General features: G+C 36.1%; 2 protein-coding genes across 2 annotated transcripts in view; one reads left to right on the forward strand and one right to left on the reverse strand.

Moving 5' to 3' along the window:
* Positions 1–27477, reverse strand: part of LOC113391424 (tubulin beta chain-like) — a 119343-nt gene that overhangs the window by 65452 nt on the left and 26414 nt on the right. The gene's annotated exons all lie outside the window — the stretch shown is intronic.
* On the forward strand, positions 143–26934 carry LOC113391349 (prion-like-(Q/N-rich) domain-bearing protein 25). Its single transcript, XM_064220056.1, has 13 exons — positions 143–176; positions 6241–6393; positions 7081–7179; positions 7878–8078; positions 11686–11892; positions 19455–19574; positions 20865–21032; positions 21279–21425; positions 22136–22252; positions 23080–23208; positions 25487–25627; positions 26065–26193; positions 26809–26934. Exons 1-13 carry the CDS (start codon positions 143–145, stop codon positions 26880–26882), a joined length of 1719 nt encoding a protein of 572 aa, XP_064076126.1. The 3' UTR covers positions 26883–26934.

A 27477-nucleotide genomic window follows, 5' to 3' on the forward strand; every position in this document is an offset into this window, starting at 1 on the left:
GGCATTTTCTGCCTCGCACAACCACTCTGTGGAACCAGCTTTCGCCGGCGGTTTTTCCGAACCTTTTCAAAATCCTTCACGAAAAGAGCGTACTTATTCCTTAAAGGCCGGCAACGCATCTGCAACCCCCCTGGTGTTGCAGATGTCCATGGGCGGTGGTAATCACTTCCCATCAGGTGAGCGTCCTGCTCGTTTGCCCCCTATAACATTCCCCCTATAACGAGAGCAACTACGTTCCAACCGGGAGTTCCACGACACCAGTCACTGTCTGTCATCTGTCATCTATCATCTGTCAATTGTCGTCGGATGTTTTTTTTTTAAAGAATTTAACAACAAAACGTGTATTTTATTAATAAATGTAACGAGATGTCTTTTATACAAATAAAATTATTACAATTGAATTTCTTTTAATTTACCAGCGTCGCCTTCCATATTTATAATATAATTAAATATATATTATACTTTTATGACGTCACGAGTGAAGGGCTTATTATCATTGTTATCTTGTTTAACAACTAATTTATACTTTATATATTATAAATTCGAAAGTAACTCTGTCTGTCTGTTGCTTTCGCTTTCAAACCACTATACCGAATTTGATGGAATTTGGTCGACTACATAATCAGCCTGTAAATTTCCCACTGCTGGGCTAAGGCCTCCTCTCCCGTTCAGGAGAAGGTATGGAGCATATTCCACCACGCTGCTCCAATGCGGGTTGGTGGAATACACATGTGGCAGAATTTCGTTGAAATTAGACACATGCAGGTTTCCTCACGATGTTTTCCTTCACCGCCGAGCACGAGATGAATTATAAACAAATTAAGCACATGTAAATTCAGTGGTGCCTGCCTGGGTTTGAACCCGAAATCATCGGTTAAGATGCACGCGTTCTAACCACTGGGCCATCTCGGCTCATCGGTCGACTAGTTCTAACTTAAATACTTTAATTATTATTTTATATAGGCTGTTCATAACACGGTTACGAGGCATTAAAGTTAATGTTTGTCTGTATAAGATTGTGTATACGTATATCTTGCTACTTAAAGGGAGCTTATATACTCGCGGTTACAGCTGTATGTCCTTTCAGTGTAAGATATGATAATTAACATATGTATATCACGTAATTGTTGTATTTGCAGATAAAAGTATACAATTAATGTAATTTAGTTATATAAATAAATCTTTAAGTTTGTTAAGTATTTCTTTGATATATAAATAAATTATTACTTCGAACCTAGTGTAGTACTCGATCTGTTTAAATCTTGAGTCAGTCGCAAATAAACAACGTATAAGTGAACACATATCGTGGTTTTCTTTAAAAACATAATCGTCCTGCAAGCTAATATCAACCTTAACACCAAAACAATCTTTATATATATAATTTTTGTATTTTTTTTATTTCGGTCGACGTCTATAAACTAATCATTTTTAATTCATATTTGTTTATATTTAAGGACTTAATGTTAATAATTCTTATGTAAATAATAGAACCGAGATGGCCCAGTGGTTAGAACGCGTGCATCTTGATCGATGATTTCGGGTTCAAAGCCAGACAAGCACCACTGAATTTTCATGTGCTTAATTTGTGTTTATAATTCATCTCGTGCTCGGAGAAAGAAAACATCGTGAGGAAACCTGCATGTGTCTAATTTCATCGAAATTCTGCCACATGTGTATTCCACCAAACCGCATTGGAGCAGCGTGGTGGAATATGCTCCAAACCTTCTCCTCAAAGGGAGAGGAGGCCTTAGCCCAGCAGTGGGAAATTTACAGGCTGATAATGTAAAAATGTAAAGTGTAAAAAAATATGTCTGAAATAAAATAAATAAGCTAAGTTTATCGAATGTGAGAACATAAATGGTACCGTAGATTGACCATGTGAATGTTTTCATGTACTGAATTTGAGTTCATATGGTCTCAAAATCGCATGGAAGCTTTGGAATAAGCTCTAAGCTCTTAAGAGGAGTTACTAAGGAGTTTCACTGGCTGTTATTTTAATGATATTGAATGGAATTCAATTCCTAAATCAAATATTATTCATTATTGACTTATATACAAAATCAAAATATATTTTGTTCAAGTAGGCTTTTACAAGCACTTTTGAATCGTCATTTAACAAACTATATTAAGTGAAGTTACCGCCGTTTCGAAATATAGATTCTACGGAAAAGAGCCGGCAATAAACTCAGTAGTTACTCTTTTTAAACATTTAAAATACAAAGTTACGTTAATTATACGATTATATATGTATATAATATGTTCTACCTGGAAGTCAACAAGTATTAGCTCCACGCTTTTTTATTATCTGTATAATCTTGTATCGAATAATATTCTTTTTTTTTTATTAATGTAATATTTACAAATTATTTGAATGTATGAATCTAATCTGTGTAATTACGGTAATTTAGGCGTCTCTGTTTGGTTAAACCTTTAGCTGCATTGTAATTTAAAGATTTCGTTTGTGATACATATTTAAAACGAGCCATTTTAATCATTTTCCGTGATCAAATAAGATTTGTTCCGTCATCCATACGGAGTAGGACCTTTGCTGAGAGGTTCTCTTCGCCTCTTACAGGAAACGAATAAAAGAAAAAGTAATTATTGAAAAGTCTATCCACTAATCGATTTGATTTAACAGTTCGCTACGCATGAATCACGTATCGTCCATCTGTTGTACGTAGATAACATTTTTTATCAATCCATATGTTCAAACACCTGCATTTGAGATATCTGATTATAGAATTATGAATGTTATAGACACGCCGATTAAATAATGTCTTTCCGACTCGTAAGTCACTTTTTTATGTCATACATAGGCGGACGAGCAAATCCGCCTGATGGTAAGTGGTCAACACCGTCCACAGACAACGGCGCTGTAGGAAATATTAACCATTTCTTAAATCACCAATGCGCTTCCAACTTTGGGAACTAAGATGTTATGTCCCTTGTGCCTTTAGTTACACTGGCTCACTCACTCTACAAAACGGGACACAACAATACTGTGTATTATTGTTTGGCGGTAGAATATCTGATGAGTGGGTGTAACCTACCCAGACGGGCTTGCAAATACCACCAAGTGATTCATCCTCATAAGCACACTGATTTATCCATAGAAATAAAAACACAACAGTTAAGAACCCCAAAATGTGTTGGTGCCTTTAGTTCTATCCTATACAGGAGTTATACCTAACACTCTCCATGGTAGTTTAAAACCGCTGAATATCCAAAGATCCATCTACATACTTTTACAGAAAGCTGTAACTTTAAATAAATGCCGCCTCGTCGGCAAAATTCTTAAGCTAACTCCCTTAGCTATGCACTTGGACCAGGCCCTTACATGGTTACATAATCCTTTTTTTTTTTAACAAAAGAAAAATATCATAACAGTAATAATTATAAAACTAAATATTAGAAAATGAAGCTCATATTATATGAGTTTACCAAATAAATATGTCTATAATTAAATATTAATATCAGCTAAGTACTCTATTACAAATGGTTTGGCACTTTACAAAGTGAGACATATTATTTATACATGCCGGACGGACATCAGATATTATTGTACACCGTGTGGGTGTACAGTGAGCTAACGTGAAAATAATACAAAGAACACATAGTCAATATTTTAATTACACTTTATCTAAGTACACTTAACACGATTAGGTTCACACACAAAGAAATCAAAATGAATGAAAGCACTCACTTCAGGAACGGTAGGACAGTTCTGCCCCGACCCGAGCGATGCCTTCACGACTCTAACGAACTACACCGAAGTCAAGTTCTTTTTTTTTGGTCATAGTTGGTAAACGAGCAGTATCAGTATCTAAGCACACTGATTTATCCATAGTAAATAAAAACACAACAGTTAAGAACACCAAAATCTGTTGGTGCTTATAGCTCTATCGTACAGGAGTTATACCTCAGACTCTTCATGGAAGTTTTAAATCTATATCTATTTCAAAACCGTAGGCTTGCCTTTTGTTCCGTCTGTAAGCTTAACCGGAGGCGACATACATAACACTTGACAGCCAGCCCCTTAAACTAGTTTTCTATAAAAACGTAATATTTTTGGGAACAATGAGAAACCACAAGGTCAATTCGGATTGTGTATCGGTCAATACACGAATTTTATTTGTCATGCCATGTCTAAATATTCGAATTTCAAGTCTATGTACCAAATTAGTCGATAACGGTAATCGCTTCGATAACAAAGTACTGTAAGAAGGAATCTTTAGTTTTTTTTTTTATTGTAGGATTCATTTGTAGTGATTGACTTATAATGGAGGACAAATATTATTTTGTTTTATTTGGTGAGTTTTAGTTAAATTTTTAATATGTTTAAGAAATTAAGTCTCTCCTCTTGGGTAGGGCTTTGTGTTTCTTTCTGTGTAGCTGTGTGTGGTCACTACCTATCACATATTCTACCGATGTAGTAATAGCGAGATGGCCCAGTGGTTAGAACGCGTGCATCTTAACCGATGATTTCGGGTTCAAACCCAGGCAGGCACCACTGAATTTTCATGTGCTTAATTTGTGTTTATAATTCATCTCGTGCTCGGCGGTGAAGGAAAACATCGTGAGGAAACCTGCATGTGTCTAATTTCAACGAAATTCTGCCACATTTGTATTCTACCAACCCGCATTGGAGCAGCGTGGTGGAATATGCTCCATACCTTCTCCTCAACGGGAGAGGAGGCCTTAGCCCAGCGGTGGGAAATTTACAGGCTGATTATGTTTATGTAGTAATAGCGTGTTCCAGTTTGGATGACTTACTTAGTGGTAAGGCTTTGTGCAAGTCCGTCTACCCAGACAGGACGTCTACCAGAAAGACGGGACCTACATACCCATGTAGATCCCGCCCACTCATCAGATATTCTACCGCCAAACAGCGGTACTCAGTATTGTTGTGTTCCGGTTTGAAGGATGAGTGAGCCAGTGTAACTACAGGCACAAGGGACAACATCTTAGTTCCCGAGGTTGGTGGCGCATAGGTGATGTAAGGAATGGTTAATATTTCTTACAGCGCCTTTGTCTATGGGCGGTGGTGACTACTTACCATCAGGTGACCTATTTGCTCGTCAGCTTACTGATAACATAAAAAAATTGAGTCAGCGTAACTACAGGCACAAGGGACACAACATCTTCGTTTTTAATATTGAGAGAGTAGGTATATTTGATATTTCCTACAGCATCGATGTCCAGATGTCAACAATCTTTCAAGTAGTCCATTAATCGGATCGCCAATCGATTTGAACCAAAACAAAATGGTTCCTGCAATGTATATGTTTGCAGTAAATTGAATTGGAAAATCGTCACGCAAGGAACAAGCACTACGGAGAGGCTCCAGGCGATTATTTCCCTCTCTCTCTGTCTCTCTGTCTCCCTCTTCTGTTTAAATTTATTCTTTGTTATTTACATAAGAATTATTAACATTAGGTCGTTAGATAAGTTAGTGTATAAATCTTGACCGCGCGGAATGGTGGCTAGAATGCTAGCAGCATTTCTCCGTTGAATCGCAATTCCGATGCTCAGGGCGAAATCCTCCTGTCAACAGTGGACGCAGGAATTTGCACCACTACTCCAAGGACCAATTGTTTCGACGGCAAATGGGACAGAAAAATAATTCGACATAAGACTCGAATATTTCGATCGTTTTTTTTTTTACTTCAGCTTTTTCCGCAGCGGCACCGGCACTTTAACATTTTTTTTATATTGTTTTAATTCAAATGGGACTTTTGATAACAATTTTAATTCTCGTCATTTCATTTATTAAATCAAAATATACTTTATTCGAGTAGGCTTTTACGAGCACTTTTGAATCGTCATTTAACAAACTATTTAAAGTAAAGCTACCACCGGTTCGGAATATAGATTCTAGCGAGACGAACCGGCAAGAGACCCAGTAGTTACTCTTTTTCAACATCTAAAAATACAGTCGTGTTAGTTAAATACAATTATATATGTATGTCATGTCTCCTGCCTGGAAGTCAACGAGCGTTAACTCCACGCTTTTTTATCATCAATATAATCTTGTATCGAATAATATGCCTTCTTCACCGATGTATTTTTTACAAATGACTTGAATCTATGAAACGGCAAAGTTAAAAATGTCTTAAAAATTATATTACCGTTCTTAATTTATTTCATTGCGTCTGTTGTTTGATACATAATATTTAGCAAAAGCAACTTCTTTCCAACTGAGTGTTCTACGACAACTGGAATGATTTTAATATTTTTCAGCATTGCTGTGCAGCGGTGCTCATGTCGATTCACTGTGGACTTGTTCATTGGATCAAGACTGCACAAGTCTGTCTGGTAGTATATGTAACTCTGGCGCTTGTGAGTGTCGTCCTGGACAGCAGGCGGTTAGGGGGGGCAGGGAATGTGTTGACAGTAAGTATTGACCATTTAGAATCCTGAAATCTCATATGCATAAAATATCTATTGAAATATAAGTCTTGTTAATAGGATTCTGTGCTAGTTTAGTGACAAGCTTATGAGGATGAATCACTTGGTGGTTGGGCTTTGTGCAAGCCCGACTGGGTAGGTACGATCCACTCATAAGATATTCTACCGCCAAACAACAGTACTCAGTATTGTTGTGTTCCGGTTTGAAGGATGAGTGAGACAGTGTAACTCGAGGTACAGAGGACATAACATCTTAGTTCCCAAGGTTGGTGGCGCATTGGCGATGTAGGGAATGGTTAATATTTCTTACAGCGCTATTGTCTATGGTGGTCACCACTTACCATCAGGTGGGCCATATGCTCGTCCGCTAACCTATGCCATTAAAAAAAAATGAATATCACAAGGATTAAAAATGTGTTAGGTAAATGAAATATGTTGATTTTTTTGCCGTTTCCGATCGTGTCGATTTTGCCGCCGCGACGTTTTATAAGAGTGGACGCTACTTGTGTTATAAACATAATATAAATATTAGACAACATCACATACATTACTCTGATCCGAACACCATTAGTCATTCATTGAGACTATAAGATTTCAGCGACAATTTACGAGCCGCTTGACTTATGAAACCGCGTAGAATAGACAGTCGTTCATATGAAGTATTTTTTTTAGTATCACCGTACATCGAGTCCCCGTGCGTAGAAGATCACCAGTGTGCCAGACTGTTTAGTGGGTATCACTGTCTGTCTAGTGGCGGTAACAACACCGCAGGTAAGAACATTAGTTATTTGTGTTTAATCTTTTCGTCAATAGATGGCGCTATATGTTCTCTGAATCACGCTATCATTTGGTTGTTTGAATATATTAAGTACTTTGACTAAGAATTATTTTCATGTATTTGTAATCTTCTCTGTGCCAATTGGCTATTTGACAATGCAAAAAATAAAGTGTCAATTATTGTAATCGGTATATATTATGAGATTAAAAATGGTTATTTATTAACGAAAGTTGAAAATAATAATTTATTTATTCAAAAATCCATCAATAAAAATGCATTTTTTTGAACGTTTGTCATGTAACACAAAACGCTCCTGATTGGTCGGGCTTATGATGACGTCACTTGCTGGTTAACCTCGTTTGCCTTCTGTATGTGGCTTATATATGTCACAGATTACAATACAGGAAAGTGACGTCACCGACCCCATTGTAGTGCCATATTGCTAAAGTAATGTTTTCGCGCGCTATTTAAATATGGAATTTTTAATTTGATATTTTTCAGCAAATATGTGCTAGAATTACTAAAAAAAACAACTTTTACTGGTTTCCTTAACCTCTACTAAATAATATAAAATGGATTTTAAAAACTAGTCAAATAGCCTATTTAGACCAATCATAACTAACCTCAGAAATTTGACCAATCAGAATGTAGCAAATATTGTCCATTAAAAACTAACCAATCAAAATTGCAGGAATTTGCTTCTGTCAAGAAGGATATCATTACTTCCACGGTAGATGTTGGAAATCTCTCGAGTTCGGAGACTCGTGTACCAGATCTGAGGAGTGCTTGGGTATCATCCGTGACCCATTCAGCTTGACTTGCAATGGTGTCTGTCAATGTGCAGAGGGCTACATTGAGAGACAAAGAGGAGAATGTAGGAGGGTAACTCTCGGTACGTTATATTTAAATAAACAAAATGTCCGCGTGCGGAATTCGACTCCTTCGGTATAATTTAAAATCTTTTTTAATTGCACGTGTTAGATTTTACCGAGAAGAACCGGCAAGAAACTCAGTAGTTACTCTTTTTCAATATCCAAAAATACAGTCGTTTTAGTTAAGTACAATTATATTAACTTTGTATATATGATACTAACTTTGTATATTGATAATTGCAAAAACACAATTCACATATTCATCAATAACTTAACAAGCAATAACAATTATATTATATCACAAAATTATATCGTACCTTAAATGTTAGCAGCAACTTGCTGGTCCAGGATCAAGTGAAAAGTAAAAGTCAAGTGTTCTGTACCGAGTTTCCATCACTTATATAAGCCTCACTACAAATCACGTGACTCACAATATTGAACAGAAAAGTCAAAGTACCTCTTATTTAATATCAATGTTATCAATACTATTCAAAAATAACTTAAATTAAATTATTGTTATTACAGAATTGATTAAAACATACAATACATAGTTTAAGCCTTGTTTGTAATTGTCTAATTATTTATTTAATTCTTACTTAATCTGCCACGTGCATATAATTATGTACGATAAAATATATATATATAGTATTTATTATGATAAATATTTTTTCTTCTTTTTTTACAATTTTTCTTATAAATTGAAATATTCCCAATTATGTTTGTAATAAAATAAATATTAATAATAAGATAATGTGTTAGCATTAGCAGCCTGTAAATTTCCCACTGCTGGGCTAAGACCTCCTCGTCCTTTGAGGAGAAGGTTTGGAGCATATTCACGCTGCCCCAATGCGGATCGGTGGAATACACATGTGGCGGAATTTCGTTGAAATTGGACACATGCAGGTTTCCTCACGATGTTTCCTTCACCGCAATAAACATAATCACAAATTAAGCACATGAAAAGTAAATGGTGCTTGCCTGAGTTTGAACCCAAAATCGGTTAAGATGCACGCGTTTTAACCTTGAATATTTTTTTTATAACGGACCAACGGAATGAACACCTTAACTTGCGCCATTTATGAAAAAAAATCATCAAAGACAAACGTAAAAGCGTAACCTTATAATTTGGAAATCTTAGCCAAAGCCGAGACAATTTAAATTTATCTACACATTAGTTGTTGCCCGCAACTTTGCTCGCGTTTTAGGGCTCGGTCCTTAGTGTTAGGTACAAAAAGTAGGCTTTGTCCTTGGAGTTAGAGCTTCTAAACAAATTTTGTCAAAATCGTTCAGTGCTTTGGCTGTGAAAGAGCAACAGCCGGACAGAGTTACTTTCGCGTTTATAATATTAGTAAGGATTTGCTCATTTAATATTATAGGATACTATAGGATTTTTTTTAGAAACTAGATTATCCGAACCCTCAATTATCCGAACGCTGCCTTAGTGTATCTGAACGCTTAATAAGAATTATTGATTTCATTAAAAATATAATATATAAAAATAGCATTTGATATTATATGTTTTGTATTACAACGTTTTATATTTAATATTTTAATATTTATGTCCAATTTTAATAGACTGTTTTGTTTTTTTTTTGTGAAAATGTGTTGTTTTTGTTAGATCTTGTCTCAAAACCGACATTTCCATCATCCGAACAAGTCTTGGTCCCATTTAGTTCGGACTTAGAGGTTCGACTGTAATTTATTTTTTGTTATTACAGCTTCTGGCGGTGGATGTGTCTTGGATCAAGACTGTCAGTTTCCGAACGGAGCTTGTAATCAAGAGACGTTTACTTGCGTTGAAAGTGCTCGTGAGTATTTGATATATTTATATATATCTGTCTACTGAAGTTTTGGGGTCATAAAACCCGAGATTGACAACCCAAGGGAGTGTAGACGACGTGTCACTGCCAGAAATCTCAAGCGATCGCTTCGGTGTTTCAAATTTTTCCGGTCATTTCGGAGTACGTCGCATGGTACCGATTCTACCGCCAAACCTCTTTTTTTATTATTATATTGGTTGGAGGACCACCAAATAGGCCGCCTGATGGTAAGTGGTCAGCATCGCCCATAGACAATGGCGCTGTAAGAAATATTAACCGTTCCGTACATAGCCAATGCGCCACCAACTTTTGGAACTAAAATGTTGTGCAAAACTAAATGTTACAGTGACTCTCAAACCGGAACACAAGTACTACTGTTTGGCGGTAGAATATCTGATGAGTGGGTGTTACCCAGACGGGCTTGCACAAAGCCCTACCGCCAAAAGTTGTGTTCCGGATTGAGCAAGAGACGTACAAATTTAGTTTCAATGGTTGGTCGTTCCGTTGTGATTGATGTTAGTTATGACCAAGAATGGACAAAACAGACAGCAATATGGAAAATAGGCTATCAATGTACTATTTGAACCAATTGGCCAACTTGGCTGATTTTGGCGAAGATCATTACATTTCAATTAAAAGTACAATGTTGGAAGAGGAAATAAACATTAGTATTTTAGTAATATGCCAATATTTTACCAGATTTTCTTATTCAACCAACGAAGAACGTAACTTCTCTGTTTATAGTATATTTATTTATTTATATTCATTAGGACAACAGTAGATACAACATCACATCCAAAATAAATAATAAAAAATGACATTTCAAAATTATCAAGGCAAAAGTTCTACTGCTGACAGCTAGTCTCAAGATGCACTATCATATTGCACAATATGTATTAAAAATATAAAATAAATAAAAGCAATAATTCGAGATAAGAATTTATAATACATTAAACTATAATATAATCAATAAAACAAATTAAATATTCCATAAAATAAGAAATGAGCACCATTTTTTATTTTTATTTTTCGATTGAACTGAGGGCGACTATCGTGACATAGATGTCTAAATCTTTAACTTGATTACTGAAGGTGATGTATAACATTGATAATTTCAATAAGATGGAATTTTATATTTTTTTGGGTTATTTAAAATATTTACTAGCTACCCGCCCCGGCTTCACACGGGGTCAGCAAGGGTTTATAATACCACACATAATTTTTATATTGAAGAACAAAAATAAAAATAATATTCATGTTTTGTACCGGCTAGGAAAGTTTAAGTAGCGTGCATTATACATGTAAACCTTCCTCTTGAATCGCTCTGTTTATTGACGAAAACCGCATTAAAATGCGTTGCGTAGTTTAAAAGATCCGAGCGTACAGACGACAGAAGCAATTGTTTCATACGAATTCTATACGTTGACAAGAAATGTTTTAAAAATATAAATGACTAGCAGTTGTGACTTCGCTCGCGTGGAAGTTCAATATATTTACAGATCAACTTAAAATATTACGTTAATTGAACACTCTTTCTATACCACATGGACTCCCATACAAAATTACAACCCCTATTTCACCCCCTTAGTTGTAGAATTTCGAAAATCCCTTCCTTAGTGTGTGTCTGATACTACTAACCAAATTTCATGGCAATAATTTTAGTAGTTTACGCTCGGCGATGATGGATCAGTCAGCTAGGACATGTTATTTTATAAGTATAGTTTAAGTATATAAGCATAATAAAGGATCTGAAACTTGATTATTTATTTATTACGCAATGGTTATATTTATTTATTAATACTTTCAGCTACTCAAATGAATACCGACACAGAGTTTGCAGACAAAATTCATACGTCAATCAAAATGGCGGCAAATAACAACAAAATGGCGGCTCAACGAACTATATGCGACTCGAGCGTTCCATGTCCGAGCCCGTTTGAATGCTCCGCGTTCGGCGTCTGTGTTTGTCCGTCTGGTTACTACGAAAGTACTAATGGCCAAATATGTTATGCGGGTAAGATTTTCAACATATTAATTAATTATAACTAATTATTTATTTATTAATTGTAACTAATTATTGTCATTAGGCCTATTTGCCCGGCCTACGGCTTACGTATATCATAAAAATATATAATTCAATCAAGAAGGTTATTGCATGCACTCTTGAATCGTAATTTTACAGAATTGTATTAAATTTAAAGCTTCTACCGGTTCAAAAAGAAAGAGGAGGAATGAGAACCATGATGGATATAGAGATAGGGGACGACCCAAGAAACAATGGATGGATTGTGTGAAAGACGATATGGTTAGAATTAATGTTACTTGGGAGATGACGTCAGAGAAATATGGAAGAAGAAGACATGCTGCACCGACCCCAAGTAAAATTGGGATAAGGGCAGAAGGATGATGATGAGAACCGGTTCAGAATATACTCTTTTGCCAACATTTGAAACACAAAAAAAAAAAAATTTTTCTGAAAGTCAAAAAGTATTAGCTCTAAGCTTTTCAATCATCTATATAATCTTGTGTTAAATATTATACCTTATTTATTGATGTTGTCATTGGGTAAAATGGTGTTATGTCACATCCGGTCAAAACAAAGTCACTTTCGATGTATATGATTTATTTAATGACGTAATAAATTATAATTAACTTTTGAGAATAATTATACCCTGTACAAGTTATCTTGATCTTTTTGACAGATGTAAATTTTTCTGATCGACGTAACTTTACAATGACGACGAAAATATTATTTTCTTAATTTAATTATTTTAAAAATAGTAAAATGATTTAAAAAATATATATATAACACAGAAGTACCTAAAGTTTCAAGCGCGATCCGAAAATTTTAAGACTTTTTAATGTTTCAAAGTAAAATTTAAATAGGAACACTGAAAATAATAGACGCATGTAAAATGTTACATCGGTCGGACGGTAGGGACGCGAATAACAGGCAGTAACTGCTACAAATATCGATTACAAAAAAATCCCTATTAAAGATCATTGTTAAGTTATTGCTACGAACGGGGGTCCCCTTGTTTGAGGTCTATTTAGCTGGTACAACTCTTTTTAGATAAAAAAAAAAATTAAAAAAAATTGAATTCTAATTTGAATTACGCAATAATTTATGTCTAGTGCAAAATTACCCACATAATACAACCACACCATCTCGTCACAGTTACGAGTATTTTAAGACGTTAATTTTGGACAAGTAGATATTTTCTGTTTCCCATCACTAGCCCGTCTGTCAAAAAGATCAAGCTAACTTGTACAGGGTATAAATCAAAAGACATTACTTACTTATTCAAACGCCGTGTGATAACGAATTTTATGAGCCTTATATATTTATTTATTTATTTATTTATTTATTTATTTATTTATTTATTTATTTATTTAATATGGAACTCCAACACAGGTACATATGTAATACAAAAAATACAAGTTTAGACAATAAAATATTAAATGTACCTCCAATTATAGGAGAACACAACATGCACTTATAAAGTATTGAACTCTAAAACAAAACTTAAGAAATAAAAATAAAAGAAAAAGAAAAAACTAAAACTAATAATTACAAAACAATGAAATAAAATAATTTATCGAAAACTATTTAATAAATCTAAACTAAACAAAATGTAAACTAAACAAAATGAAAATAAGTTCATAAACAAATTATAGAAACAAATTTACTTTGACTAATAATTTGCATAAAAGGCATAACATTTCCTTTTGAAAGTGCTAAAAGTGTCGAAACCCATGTCGATAGTTGGTATTGCGTTAAATAAGCGTGTCATTCGGGCTAATGGTGAATTTTTCCCAAGATTGGTTCTATTCTTACTCATTTTGAACAATGGACATGGGTTCCGAGGTGGTCTTCGTGGCACGTTTATATTAAGTTTTTCGAGCAAATATTTACTGTCCACTTTATTATGAAAAAGCTTATACAGAAAGGCTAAATCCAATAAGGATCTTCGCACACGAAGAGGTTGCATTTCGAAGTACTTAAGTCTATCGCTATAGCTTTTTACGTGTACCCTCATTCTGTAACACAAGTGTCTCAATAATCGTTTTTGCACCTTTTCAATACGATCATCATATACCTTATATAACGGTGACCATACTTGACAACAATACTCAAGTTTACTCCTAACATAACAGTTATAAAGTCGAATCATGGTGGATGTCCTCCTGAAGTCTTTAGATTGTCTTATAATAAAACCCAGTGATTTCAACGCAGAAGTGACAATGCCATCAACGTGAGCATCGAAGCGGAGATTACTGTCAAATATAACGCCTAAATCACGTACCGTTTTTGACTCCTTTAGATGTTTTTCGGAGATTGTATATGAACTAATTATTGGATTTCTTTTTCTTGTGAATCTAATGAAACAGCACTTCAGGGGATTCAAATACACTTTATTTTTCTGACACCAGATTACTAGATTATTTAGGTCCTCTTGAAGTTCTAAGACATCAGACTGTTGCTTAATAATCTTAGTGATTTTGAGATCGTCTGCAAACATGTATACACGTGAGTGCTTCATTACCGTCATGAGATCATTTATGAACAATATAAAAAAGAGTGGACCCAAATTTGAGCCTTGAGGGACCCCGGAGGTGGCAATGTAGGGATATGATTCATAGCCATCGATGACTACTTTCGCTGGCCTATTACAAAGATAAGATTTACACCATGTCAATAAAGGATTGGAAATTCCGTGATGCGTCAGCTTAAGAAGCAATAAATCGTGGTCAACTTTGTCGAATGCCTTTGAAAAATCTGTATAGATAGAATCAATTTGCAAATTACTGTCCACTGCGTCTATAAGATCTGAAAGGTAGTTTAATAAATTTGTATTTGTTGACCGCATAGCAATGAATCCATGTTGATCGGGTGATAGAAGAGACTTGACATGATGAAAAATAAACGGGTAAATAAGGGTTTCAAAAACCTTCGACATTGCTGATAGGATCGATATTGGCCTGTAATTGCGTACACACTCCTTATTACCGTCCTTAAATATTGGTACTATTCTGGCCTCTTTCCACTTATCCGGGAATATTCCACTGTAAATAGAGGTATTATAGATAATTGCTAGTGGTAAAGATATAGAATCAGAACAGTTTTTCAAAAATATAGGTGGTATATTATCCGGTCCCGCAGTTTGATGCACATCAAGTCTTTTTAATTTAATTGCAACACTTTTTTGAGAAATAAATATATTTTCCATTTCGTTACAAGATGTCGATTTACTTAAGCTATAGCTCGAATAGCCAAGGTTTGCCTCAAATACGCTTGAGAAGTTAAGAGCAAAAAGATCGCATATGCCTTTTTTGTCCGATGTTTTACTCTCATTAAATGACATGATAGGTGGATAGTTGGAACTATTTTTATGTTTATTCTTTACGTGTGTCCAGAAGTACCTTGGATTATTACTTATAGCGGACTCAATTGACATAATATAGTTATTATAACAGTGATGCATAAGTTTTTCACAATCATCACGAAGATATTGGAATTCAAGTAAATCTAGAGGATTTTTATATTTTTTATAACGAGTGTGATATTTATGTTTTTGCTTAATCATATAAATTAAATTAGAATTAAACCAAGTTGGATACTTATTATTATATTTTTTACTTTTAGGAACATGCTGCTGGATTATTTCTCTTAATATACTATAGAATTTATCTATCATAAGATTGACATCGTCATAAATGAGGAGTTCCTCTAACCAAGATATTTTGTCCAAGGCTGATTTAATTTTATCGTAATCTGCTTTACGAAAATTAAACCTTATACTCGTAGGACTCGCATTCGCATTTTCTTTACTCAATGGAAACGAAACAAATATCTCTAAAGGAGGGTGATGTGAGTCGACTTTACGTAGTGGTGAATCGCATTGTTTTATCTTAAGAAAATCCGAATCAAATAAAACTAAATCTAAAACTCGGTCATTCTCGTTAGTAATGCAGTTAAATTGCCGGATGTCGTTCAATTCCATAAAATCCGATAGGACATTATGTATGCTGCAACCAGAATTAAATTCAGGCACTAAGTTAGAACCAGATTCGCTTGAATTCCATGTAATATTATTGATATTAAAGTCACCTAGTATTAAGGTATATTTAGAAGAATTCTGCTCAGATAATTTGTTGGCCTCATCAAAAAAATTATTAAATGTTCTTAGGTTCATCGGAGGAGGAAGATATACAGCGCAGATTTTTAAAAATTCTTTACTTTTGCCTGAATTTACTTCTACCCCAATCCATAGATCCTCATAATCGTTACTATGTCCTAAAATCTTACATGACGGGAATTTTGTCGAAACCGCTATTAATACACCTCCTCCGAGCCTAGCCCCAGCTCTGTCAGTCCTATAAACATTATATCTACTGTCGAATATTTCGTTGTCAAATATGGTACCGTTTAACCAAGTTTCCGTAAATACAATTATATCGTAGTTGGTATTTAAAATTTTTAGGGATACATCCATAGTGTTAGACCTAAGACCCCTAACATTTTGATAATAAATATTTAAAGTACCGAATTTAATTATTTTATAAGAAATTAATAACACATAACCAACTTTTAAACAAATTTGAGATCAATTGAATAATAATAAAAACATTAAGTTGTAACTATTCTAACTTATCAACAGAGTCTTGATTTTTTATAAGTTTATGTTCGGATGACTCATTCTTTCGCACGTAGATACGACCTGACTTAATCCAGACATATCTGTAATTTTTTGCCTTAGCTTGGATCCTGGTAGCAGCATGAAGAGCTTTCATAGCCGGGGATAAATGTTCCATCACATAAATAGGTGTTTTATCACCCGATATGCCAATATGGCTTGTATTTAATTTATCCAATTTATTTTTATTCTTCTTGTTAAAAGATAAAGTGGCGGCCAAAAACCCATCTCGTACTATTGGGGAACTAAATTTCACTAGTACAGACCTAGGGCGGGGATTTGACTTATTTAATTTCGATACGCGTGTACAGAGATGTATGTCAGATTCATTTAGTTTATAATTTGTGATGCTTGCTATTTGTTTTATTATAGTAACAAGGTTTTCAGACTTGTACTCCGGTATGCATTGAATCTCAACATTACTGGCCCTAGAATGTTGTTCCATTTGAGTTAATCTGGCACTAAGATCTGAGACAGTACATTTTAATTCATTATTTTTCGACTCCAAGTCTTTTATACACTCCGATTTAAACTTAATATCTTGTCTGATTTCTTCATATTTTTGCTCAAAAAAATTCAATGAATTGGTTAATTGTTCAACCTGCTGTAACAAGTCCTTGTTCCTAGATTCAAGTATTTCGAATATTTTTGTTTCAAAGTTTGAGAGAAAAGAAGATAATTCATTTCTTACTACATAACGTATTTCATTCTTAATAACATCAGATATGGGAGATTTCGTGCATTCTAATTCCTGAGAGTCCGAGGTATTTATATATTCATCTCTGACGGATCTGTGTTCATGTTCAATATTTTTGGATCGATACGTTACGTTAGAAATTTCTGGGCATGATGGGTTGATTTCAGTTTGGTTTTGAGTACCATAACGACTGCTAATTGGTGTGTTCGTATTATCACACTTAGGTATTTTGTTACGACACGCTTGACAAGTCCAGTTATTTTTATTTTCTTGAGACATAGAATTAAATTTTTTAGGTGTCAAGTTCGCACAGAGGAGATCATAATTATCTTTGCATTTTATGCAAGTTAAAAAGTCTTTTCGCGTTATCGACGAACGACAACCTGCGCATTGCTTTGACATCTTGCACAAAATAATAAATTTATAACAATTTGTTGATCTGGTAAACAGCGCTGACACTTGTTGCTAAATATAAGTAATTTCAATAAGCGAACGTAATCCTAGTAGATAAGGACTTCTTCGCGATGCACAGGTGCGAGCCGTATGAATCACACGCACAGCTCGGCTACAGGTCAATGCCCTGTGGTCACAGCGACAACCGTGTATTAGTTTATACTAACACTGCTAATAATTTGTAATTTTAATTTCTCAACACACACAAAATCTTTGACTTGCACCACTTTTAACTTTAGTCACTTTTAAGTACTGGCACTTTATTATACAATTGTTCAATTTTAACATAAAAAAATAACTATAAATACTAGTTAAATAAAAATTTCGAGAGAGAGATACAATACTGAGCTAACGCTTAAAGCGCGCGCGCGCGAACGTATAAAGAAAGAGACCTACAGAAAGAGAGGGAAATATTTCCTGGACGGGGCCGTCAAGCTTGTTCCTTACGTAACGTTTTCTGCCAGTTCACTCTACTGTAAGCCGCGTCAAAGGAACGTTCGTTCGTTCGTACTAAAAAATATGATAACTACCAAGATTTTAAATTAAAATGGTTATTTTTATAACTATAAGTATTTGAAACGGGATATTTACCATGTTTTTTTTTTATTTTTATTTGGCGGTGGTCGATATTTCGACGTTATCTACGAAGGTCTCGTTCACGAGACTGAATATCCCGTTTCAAATACTTATAATAATAACCAATATTTCTTTATCGTTTGATATTCTGTATAGTTTATTTATATTCCGATTTAATTATATTAAACATCGTCCAAATATATCACAAGATTGATTAAATGTCGACCTGACCTTTTTAGGTATTCACGATTCTTAGAATGAAAAAAGTTAAGGGTCAAGGTTAATTTAGATACTGACATGACCTTTAGGGCATGATCTATGAATTAACACAAAACTCACCTTTGCTATGCGATTTTGTAAACCACGATCGGATCAGAAATAAGTTTTCATATCCAAACACTTCGACATGACCTTCATCGAAATATTTGGTATTCGGTAACAATATGTGCTGTGTAGACTTAATTCGAGTAGTTAAATGCCAACTTTTATCACTGGTGTGGTACAAAGCAAAACCGTCTGGGTAGATACCATCATGTATCCTACCGAAAAGCAATTTTTTGTGTTATTGTGTTCCCGTTTGAAGGCTGAGTGAGCCAGTAACTTAGTTCCCAAGGCTGGAGCATTGGAGGTGTTAACAGCGCTAATTTCATGGATGCCCACTTAACATCAGGTGACATATTTGCGCGTCAGCCTGCCTGTTTTTAAAAAAAAAAAAAACAAATCATTTTCATTAAAATTTCAAATTGTGAAATCGTAAGTGCATATACTGAATCGTACGATGAAATGTATGTATCTATACCATTTTACGACATCACTGAAGTGATGAACCTCTAAATTTATCAGTGTTTCTCTACTATATTGTGCATGTGTTATACACATAAACCTTCCTCTTGAATCACTCTATCTATTAAAAAAAACCGCATCAAAATCCGTTGCGTAGTTTCAAAGATCTAAGCATACATAGTGACAGACATCGGTTAGCGACTTTGTTTTAGCAGTCTTCAAATCACTACCGTATCTTCTGTCCGATTATAATATATTTCTTTTATAAACGATCATTGTATTCCGTATTCATTTATAGTTATTGTTTAATTATAAAATTTGACGGTTTTTTTTTATTTTTATTTTTATTAAGATCACTTCGTCTTCCAGATCTCGGATCGCCGTCCACCGCCGAGCAATGCGTCGGTCTGCTGGCAGAGGTTATAGACGGAGTTTGTTCTTGCCGCCCCAATTTCTTTTACGACCATAACATGCGAGATTGTATAAGAGGTACTTATAATTAAAGAAGACTTCCTCCTCCCCCTTCAGGGTCAATAAACTATCTTTTCGATTTACGATCCTAAAATTAGAATTTGAATCCGTGCTGTTGTACAACCAATGAGGTCGACTGATCTATTATTTTCTTATAGTCTACTAGTCAACCCAGGCGGTTGACTTTGGGAACAGAGTAATGTACGTGATGTTGTCCAATATTTATTTATTTATTTCTTATTTACGTGTTTGTATGTTGGTCCTCTACAAGTTCCTTAAGAATTTATCTGTACAATACTGTATGAATTCATTTGTTTACCTTTAACGACCACGAGACGTATTGTAAACACATGGAAATCCAGTGATATTTGTCAGATATTGAACGTAATATCATCAAATCAAATCAAATCAAAATATACTTTATTCAAGTAGGCTTTTACAAGCACTTTTGGATCGTCATTTAACAAACTATTTAAAGTAAAGCTACCACTGTAGATTCTACCGAGAAGAACCGGCAAGAAACTCAGTAGGTACTCTTTTTCAACATCTAAGAATACAGTCGTGTTAGTTAAATACAGTTATATATGTATGTCATGTCTCCCGCCTGGAAGTCGACGAGCGTTAACTCCACGCTTTTTTATCATCTATATAATCTTGTATCGAATGATATGCCTTCTTTACCGATGTATTTTTTACAAATGACTTGAATCTATGAAACGGCAAAATTAAAAAGTTGTCGGTGAGCTGTCGTAGGTTTTAGGTATAAAAAAGTAGCCTATGACCTTCCATAAGGTACAAGCTTGCTTCGTAACAAATTTCAACAAAATCGGTCCAGTGTCTTAACAGTGAAAGCATAAAAGATATACAGACAAACTCAAGGACGGATATATGATACATTTTATTTTAATTAGCTCTCCTAGTGCTGTGATGAATGTTTGTTACTTAATCACGCCTAAACGTCTGAAGCTGTGATAGATTATGCTCTGGAATAGGACATAGGCACATTTGTATGCCTTAAAGGTGTAACTAGCACCTGCAACCTACCCCTTAACCATATATAATATCATAAACTAAACTTTTCTTTTGTCCGTAAGAAGTCCAGTCGGCAGTTAACATAGTAACCCTTTTATAATTGCTTAGATTCCGCCTGCCTAGGTGGTTTTAGGTAACTTATGTTTAAAGTCAGTGTATAAGCTGTCTCTATTCCAAATGTCATCCAAATCCATCCAAAACCGTTTTTGCATAGTTGAGCAAACATTCAAGCGTAATTCTCTCAAATTTGATAAATTTAGTAATATTTTTTTGCAGTTACCAGACGTATACAAGACTCCTGTGTCAGTGACGTTCACTGCCATACCTTCGGAACGCCCGCTCGTTGCGGCCCCCCAAAAGATCCCTGGGGGATACGGAATTGCGAATGTATCCCTGAAACCTCTGTGTGGGATGAGAACAGACAGATTTGCAGATTATTTGCCGGTAAGTGAAATTTTATAAATGGCAACATTATTATTACGGAAGAACCGGCAAGAAACTGAGTAGTTACTCTTTTTCAACGTCTTAAAACACAGTCGTGTTAGTTAAATACAGTTATATATGTATGTCATGTCTCCTGCCTGGAAGTCAACGAGCATTAACTCCACGCTTTTTTATCATCAATATAATCTAATCTTCATCGATTAGGATGCACGCGTTCAAACCTCTGATGAATGTATTTATTTCTAGGTATTGGCGAGGCGTGTGAAGTAGACAGCGATTGTTTGGCCGGAACGCTGGAAATAAGATGTGTCCTTAACGATGAAGGCGCAGGATTCTGCGCTTGCCCTGAAGACTTAAACGAAGTGGATGGATTATGTCTCTCAAGTGGTCTAGGTGATTGAACTCTTGTTGATATGGTGCCTTCTTTATTTTTTGACAAGTTCTCATGTTTTTCAAAAACGGCTACAAAGTACGAAGGAGCTTATGTACAGGTTTGGAATTTTTTTGGGACACTTCCCAATGGTCATATCTAAATTTGAGAAAAAGATTTGATATCGGCTATCTTTTCGGTAACAAGGTGTTCCTGTGTCGTGTGTGACTGTTTACTATTGAACAGTTTCAGTTTACACTATGCTTGGAGAATCTGTCTTAAATTAGTAAATTGGATAAGGATTAAAGCTGTATTGCTTAAAATCGCTTCGTAAATTAGCCGTTATTTCTCTTAAAAGTAAAGGATAAAAAATTGTTATTGTGCGTTATCCCCATAAGATAGACATATACCATGGCGGACTTTTTTGTAGACCTTTTTAAGGTGTACAATACTGTAGTACATTATTTTGTTCTATCTCGTAGGGTTCAGCCAGCGTTTGCAATGTAAGCGCAAAAATGTGTTTATTTACGACATCACTTCAGAAACCTCTAAAATTATCAGTGTTTCTCTACTATATTCTGCATATATTATACATATAAACCTTCCTCTTGAATCCGTTACGTAGTTTTAAAGATCTAAGCATACTCAGGGACAGACAGACAGCGGGAAGCGACTTTATTTTATACTATGTAGCGATATAAAAAAAATACAAATGTTTGTGTATATTTCACAGAACTCGGAGATCCCTGTCAGAGTACACTAGAATGCACAGCCACAAACAACACAATCTGCAACGGCGTCTGTTCCTGTGCTGAAGGATATCAAGCGGTTGACGATTTTTGTGCTCCGAGTAAGTTTTCTTATTTTTGGTTGAGCTTTCTTCCCCATTAATTCTATGATATAATCGGACATTCTACCGCCACACAGCAAAATTTAATATTCAGGTTTGAAGGGTGAGTGAGCCAGTATAACTACAGGCACAAGGGACGTAACATCTTAGGTGCCAGGGTCGTTGGTGCGTTGGTGATGTATGGAATGGTTAATGTTTCTTACAGCGCCATTGTCTATGGGTGATGGTAACTACTGACCGGCAGGTGGCCCATTGGCTCGTCCGCGTACCAATATCATAAAAAAAAAGTCTCAATAGCAGCCCAGAGTTAAGAATTAGTCAGCTATGATACTTCCATACCTTGGATTGTACGTAAAGCCATTAGTCCTGTGCCTGAACTCTTTACGATCGTGTTAGATTTGAAGTCCCATGGGATGATGAGCCGAGATGGCTCAGTGGTTAGAACGCGTGCATCTTAATCGATGATTGCGGGTTCGAAGGCGAAGATATCGGTAGGTGGACGAGTAAATGGGCCACCTGATGGAATATGGTCACTACCGCCAATAACAATGGCGTTGTAAGAAATATTAACCATTCCTTACATCACCAATGCGCCACCAACCTTGGAAACCGAGATGTTACGTCCCTTGTGCCTGTAGTTACACTGGCTCACTCACCCTTCAAACCGGAACACAACAATACTGAGTACTGCTGTTTGGCGGCAGAATATCTGATGAGTGAGTGGTACCTACCCAGACGGGCTTGTACAAAGCCCTACCACCAAGTAAATATACTCACTCAAACAGATTCACGTTAAATATATCAACATCAGTTAATTAATTTTTTAGTTATCGGCGGTTCCTGCACCCTGGACTCAGACTGTCTGATCGAGAACACAATCTGCGTCAACACGACGACTGGCAACATTTGTCAATGCATTGAAACTTTCGTCGAATACAATGACATTTGCTGGCCTGGTGAGATTTATATTTAATTCATACGTGTAACTCATCGTCCAGCAGTGGACGAATACATTTGGAGAGGCCTATGTCCAGCAGTGGACGAACGTGGGCTGATGATGTATATATATATATATGATATAATTTGTGTTTATTTCATCATCATCATCAAAAACATCAACAAAATAATGTACAGTACCTGGTAGCTAACGGGCATACATATATGTATCTCATTAGATATAAATTATATAAAAAATTAAACTAAAATTCTCTCAAACAAAATACAACATTAATGTGCAAGATAGTATTGTTTCAAGGTAGTTTTAAATGAAGCAAATGATTGTGCACGTCTTACTTCAACAGGAAGAGAGTTCCACAGACGAATATCCTGAACAGTGAAGGAATTTGTATTTTTTTTTTATGTTATAGGGGGCAAACGAGCAGTAGGCTCACCTGATGGAAAGTGATTACCACCGCCCATGGACATCTGCAACACCAGGAGGGTTGCAGGTGCGTTGCCGGCCTTTTAGGAAGGAGTACGCTCTTTTTTTTAAGGTTCCCAAGTCGTATCGGTTCGGAAAAACCGCCGGCGAAAGCTGGTTCCACAGAGTGGTTGTGCGAGGCAGAAAATGTCTTAAAAATCGCGCTGTTGTGGATTTTCGGACATCTAGGTGGTGCAGGTGAAATTTAGAATTTTGACGAGATGTCCGAAGGTGAAATTCAGCAGCCGGGATTAATCCAAACAATTCCTCGGAACAGTCCCCGTGGAAGATTCGGTAGAAGATGCAGAGTGATCCAACATCTGTACGCAGAGCCAAAGGATCGAGCAGATCAGAAAGGGCTTGATCGTCGATAATTCGAGCTGCTCTACGTTGGATACGGTCAAATGGAAGGAGCTGGTACTGGGGAGCACCCGCCCAGAGGTGAGAGCAGTATTCCAAGTGAGGCCGAATTTGCGCCTTGTATAGTCTTAGGCGATGTGCCGACGTGAAATACTGTCTTGCTTTGCTGAGCACACCGAGCTTTTTTGATGCCAATTTGGCTTTCCCTTCCGATTGACCGCGGAACTGAACCAGGTTCGAAATATCAACGCCAAGTATTCCGATACTAGCTGTGGCGGCTAACGGAATGTTCTCGAATCGTGGAGATACGACGAATGGTGTTTTTTTTGGCGGTTAACGCGCAAACTTGCGTCTTTTTTGTTCGTTCAGTCGTCAGTTCAAGACTTTCTTTAACGAAGACTCGATTTCAGACACAAGTTTGTTCCGGTTTTCTTCGACGTTTTCCCGAGAAATATTAGCACGGCCGGTGTATGAGGTGTCTACGGTGCTATCGTCTGCATAGCAGTGAATGTTACTGATTTGCAACAAGTCATTGTTATGCAGAAGAAACAGACTGGGTGATAGAACGCAGCCTTGTGGAACACCAGCATTGACGAATTTTTGGTCGGAGCATGCACCGTCGACCTTGATGCTCCGATCTGCCAAGAAGCTGGTAATCTAATTGTATAATTTCCCGGGAAGCCCATAGGAAGGAAGCTTCGAAAGAAGCGTTTTGTGCCACACGCGATCGAAGGCCTTCGCTATATCCAAACTGGCTGCTAATGCCTCCCCCTTGCTCTCAACTGCTTCCGCCCATCTATGAGTAAGGCAAACTAGAAGATCACTGGCTGAGCGACCCCAACGGAAACCGTACTGGCGGTCGCTAATCAGCTGGTACTCCTCTAGGTACCGCAGGAGCTGGCAGTTTATAATGGACTCCATTAACTTGGAGAACAAGGAGGTGATGGCTATAGGCCAGTAGAGCGGTTGCCCTTTTTAAGAATCGGATGCACCAAAGCAGTCTTCCAGGAATTCGGGACGACGCCGAAAGTTTTATGTATATTGGTTTAGTAGATTTTTAATTAGGCATTACAATAGGCTATTTGACTGGTTTTTAAAACACATTTTATATTATTTAGTAGAGGTTAAGGAACCCAGTAAAAGTTGATATTTTTTTAAATTCTAGTACATATTTGCTGAAAAATATCAAATTAAAAATTCAATATTTAAATAGCGCGCGAAAACGCTACTTTGACAATATGGCGCTGCAATGGGGTCGGTGACGTCATTCGCCCGTATTGTAACCTGTGGCACATATAAGCCACATACCGTAGGCAAACTACGTTAACAAGCAAGTGACGTCATCATAAGCCGTCAATCAGGAGCGTTTTCTGTCACGTGACAAACGTTTAAACAGATGCGTTTTTATTTATGGATTTTTGAATAAATTAATTTTAATAATTTTTGTATTACAGGAATACCTGGATTCAATTCAAGCTGTTCCGTGACCGCACAGTGTGCAGCTGTGCTCGGGGTGGGCAGTATATGTGCGGATAACAAATGCACCTGCATAGAGAACTACCATCACAGAGATGGTGGATGCTGGCCTATTACTGGTGAGATAAAATCTTTTTTATAATGATAGGTAGTTAATTTCTACTGCTGGGCTTGAGAGCTTAATCCACCACGCTTCTTCGACGCGGGTTAGTGGTGATAGAAATGGAAATAATATAAGATGAATTATAAACAAAAATAAAACAGTTCCAAAAAAACTTAATATTAATTAATAGAAAATATTGGCCGGCAGTGAAATATTTCCAGTCTAATTGTTGAAATGATAACTTCTTATGTGAGAGTAAACCGCTTCGTTACGTAACGCGTTACGCCAGTCTGTCCGGCTTCCCTTTCTCTTACGCACACAGCGGCAGGTTCATCCGTTCTCGCTCTAACACAGCGCTAATATTTCGGACAGTTTAAGTCATCACTTCTGTCGGGCGTCCCGACACGGACACATTTTTTTTTTATTTTTATTTAACGCTATATTTATTTCCAGGTCTGTTTGAACGTTGTGAGCGAAGCAGTCAGTGCTACTTAGAAGGTTCAAACGACAAAATCGTGTGTCGGAACAGCTTTTGCGAGTGTGATTTCAAATATCCATATTCACCGGAACTCGGCACGTGCTGTGAGTACGCCTTTATCAAAAACGAATTATACGTATTTATTGATTTAACTTAACTAGCGTAGTTTACTCAAGCAATACTGTGGCAATTGGTGCTGGTGACTCCCATTTTATGAGGGGGAAACTCATCAATCAACAAATCAGTTTCTCGAGCGTAAAAAAGACCACAATATCAAAAATTTGAGCAAAACTCAGAGTGGAGGTTTAAGGAGTGTCGCTTGGAAGAGGCTTGACCCCTCTAGGAACAGGTTTCAACTAAGTTAACACAAAAAAACACAAAATATACAATTTGCATTTGCGTGTAATACTTGAAAAATTTTATTAGAATTTCATTATAAAGTTAATTTTATTGCCATGGACGATATCAGATTGGAGAAGAGAAGTTACCCAACCAAGAAACAAAGTAATATCTCTTTGTATAACAATGTACTTAACTGTTTCGTTTTTGCTTATCAATATGAGTATAGCACAGTATTGAGGACTCCAGATTTGGGCCCCTAATTTAGCGCTCTACGTCTTTGCCTGCTGGTTTAGGAACTTTCTACGCGAATCAGTAAACCACAAACAAACTCTCTATTGAGTTTCCCTTTTGATGGACAATAATGTTTTTGTTTTCAGTGCCCTCAAAAGCGAGTGCTGTCAGCGCCTGCGCAGTTCTAATTCTGACAGCCATATCAATGATAATTAGATAAAATTTTATGCTTAAATTAATTATGTACAGTTATTTTTTAATCTTATATCAACTATGAAATATATCGTATTTTTTTATTAAAACCTTTTAATTGACCGTGTTTTTAATTGTACCGTTAGGCTATGGCCTCCTCTCCTTCTGAGGAGAATGTTAGGAGCATATTCCAGCACACTGCTCCAATGCGGGTTGGTGGATAACCAAACAAACAAGCTGAACGTTGTAAAGTTTGGTAAAATTACGAACAGTTTTTTTCCCGACTCCAATGTCATGGTTGATGAATTTTCAAAAACTTCTTAATAGTTTTTTTTCCATAACATTAGAGTTTAACCATCATCTAATCCCCTAGGGGTTGGGAATAGTAAGTACTTACGACTGTCCATATATATTCACACCGTATGAAATTTCAATCATTCCTTAGTTTAGTAATGTATTACCAACCTTGGGAACCGAGATGTTATTGCTCCGTCGCCTCACTGTTTCTGTTTTCTTTAAAACCACTAAACTGATTTTGATAGGGTTTTCACTAATAAACGACACACAAGGAAAGTTTGTATATACAATTTGTACAAAATGGCTGAACTGTGTTGGTGTTTTGA

This window comes from Vanessa tameamea, chromosome 31, assembly GCF_037043105.1.
Source record: "Vanessa tameamea isolate UH-Manoa-2023 chromosome 31, ilVanTame1 primary haplotype, whole genome shotgun sequence".
NCBI classification, from domain to species: Eukaryota; Metazoa; Arthropoda; class Insecta; order Lepidoptera; family Nymphalidae; genus Vanessa; species Vanessa tameamea.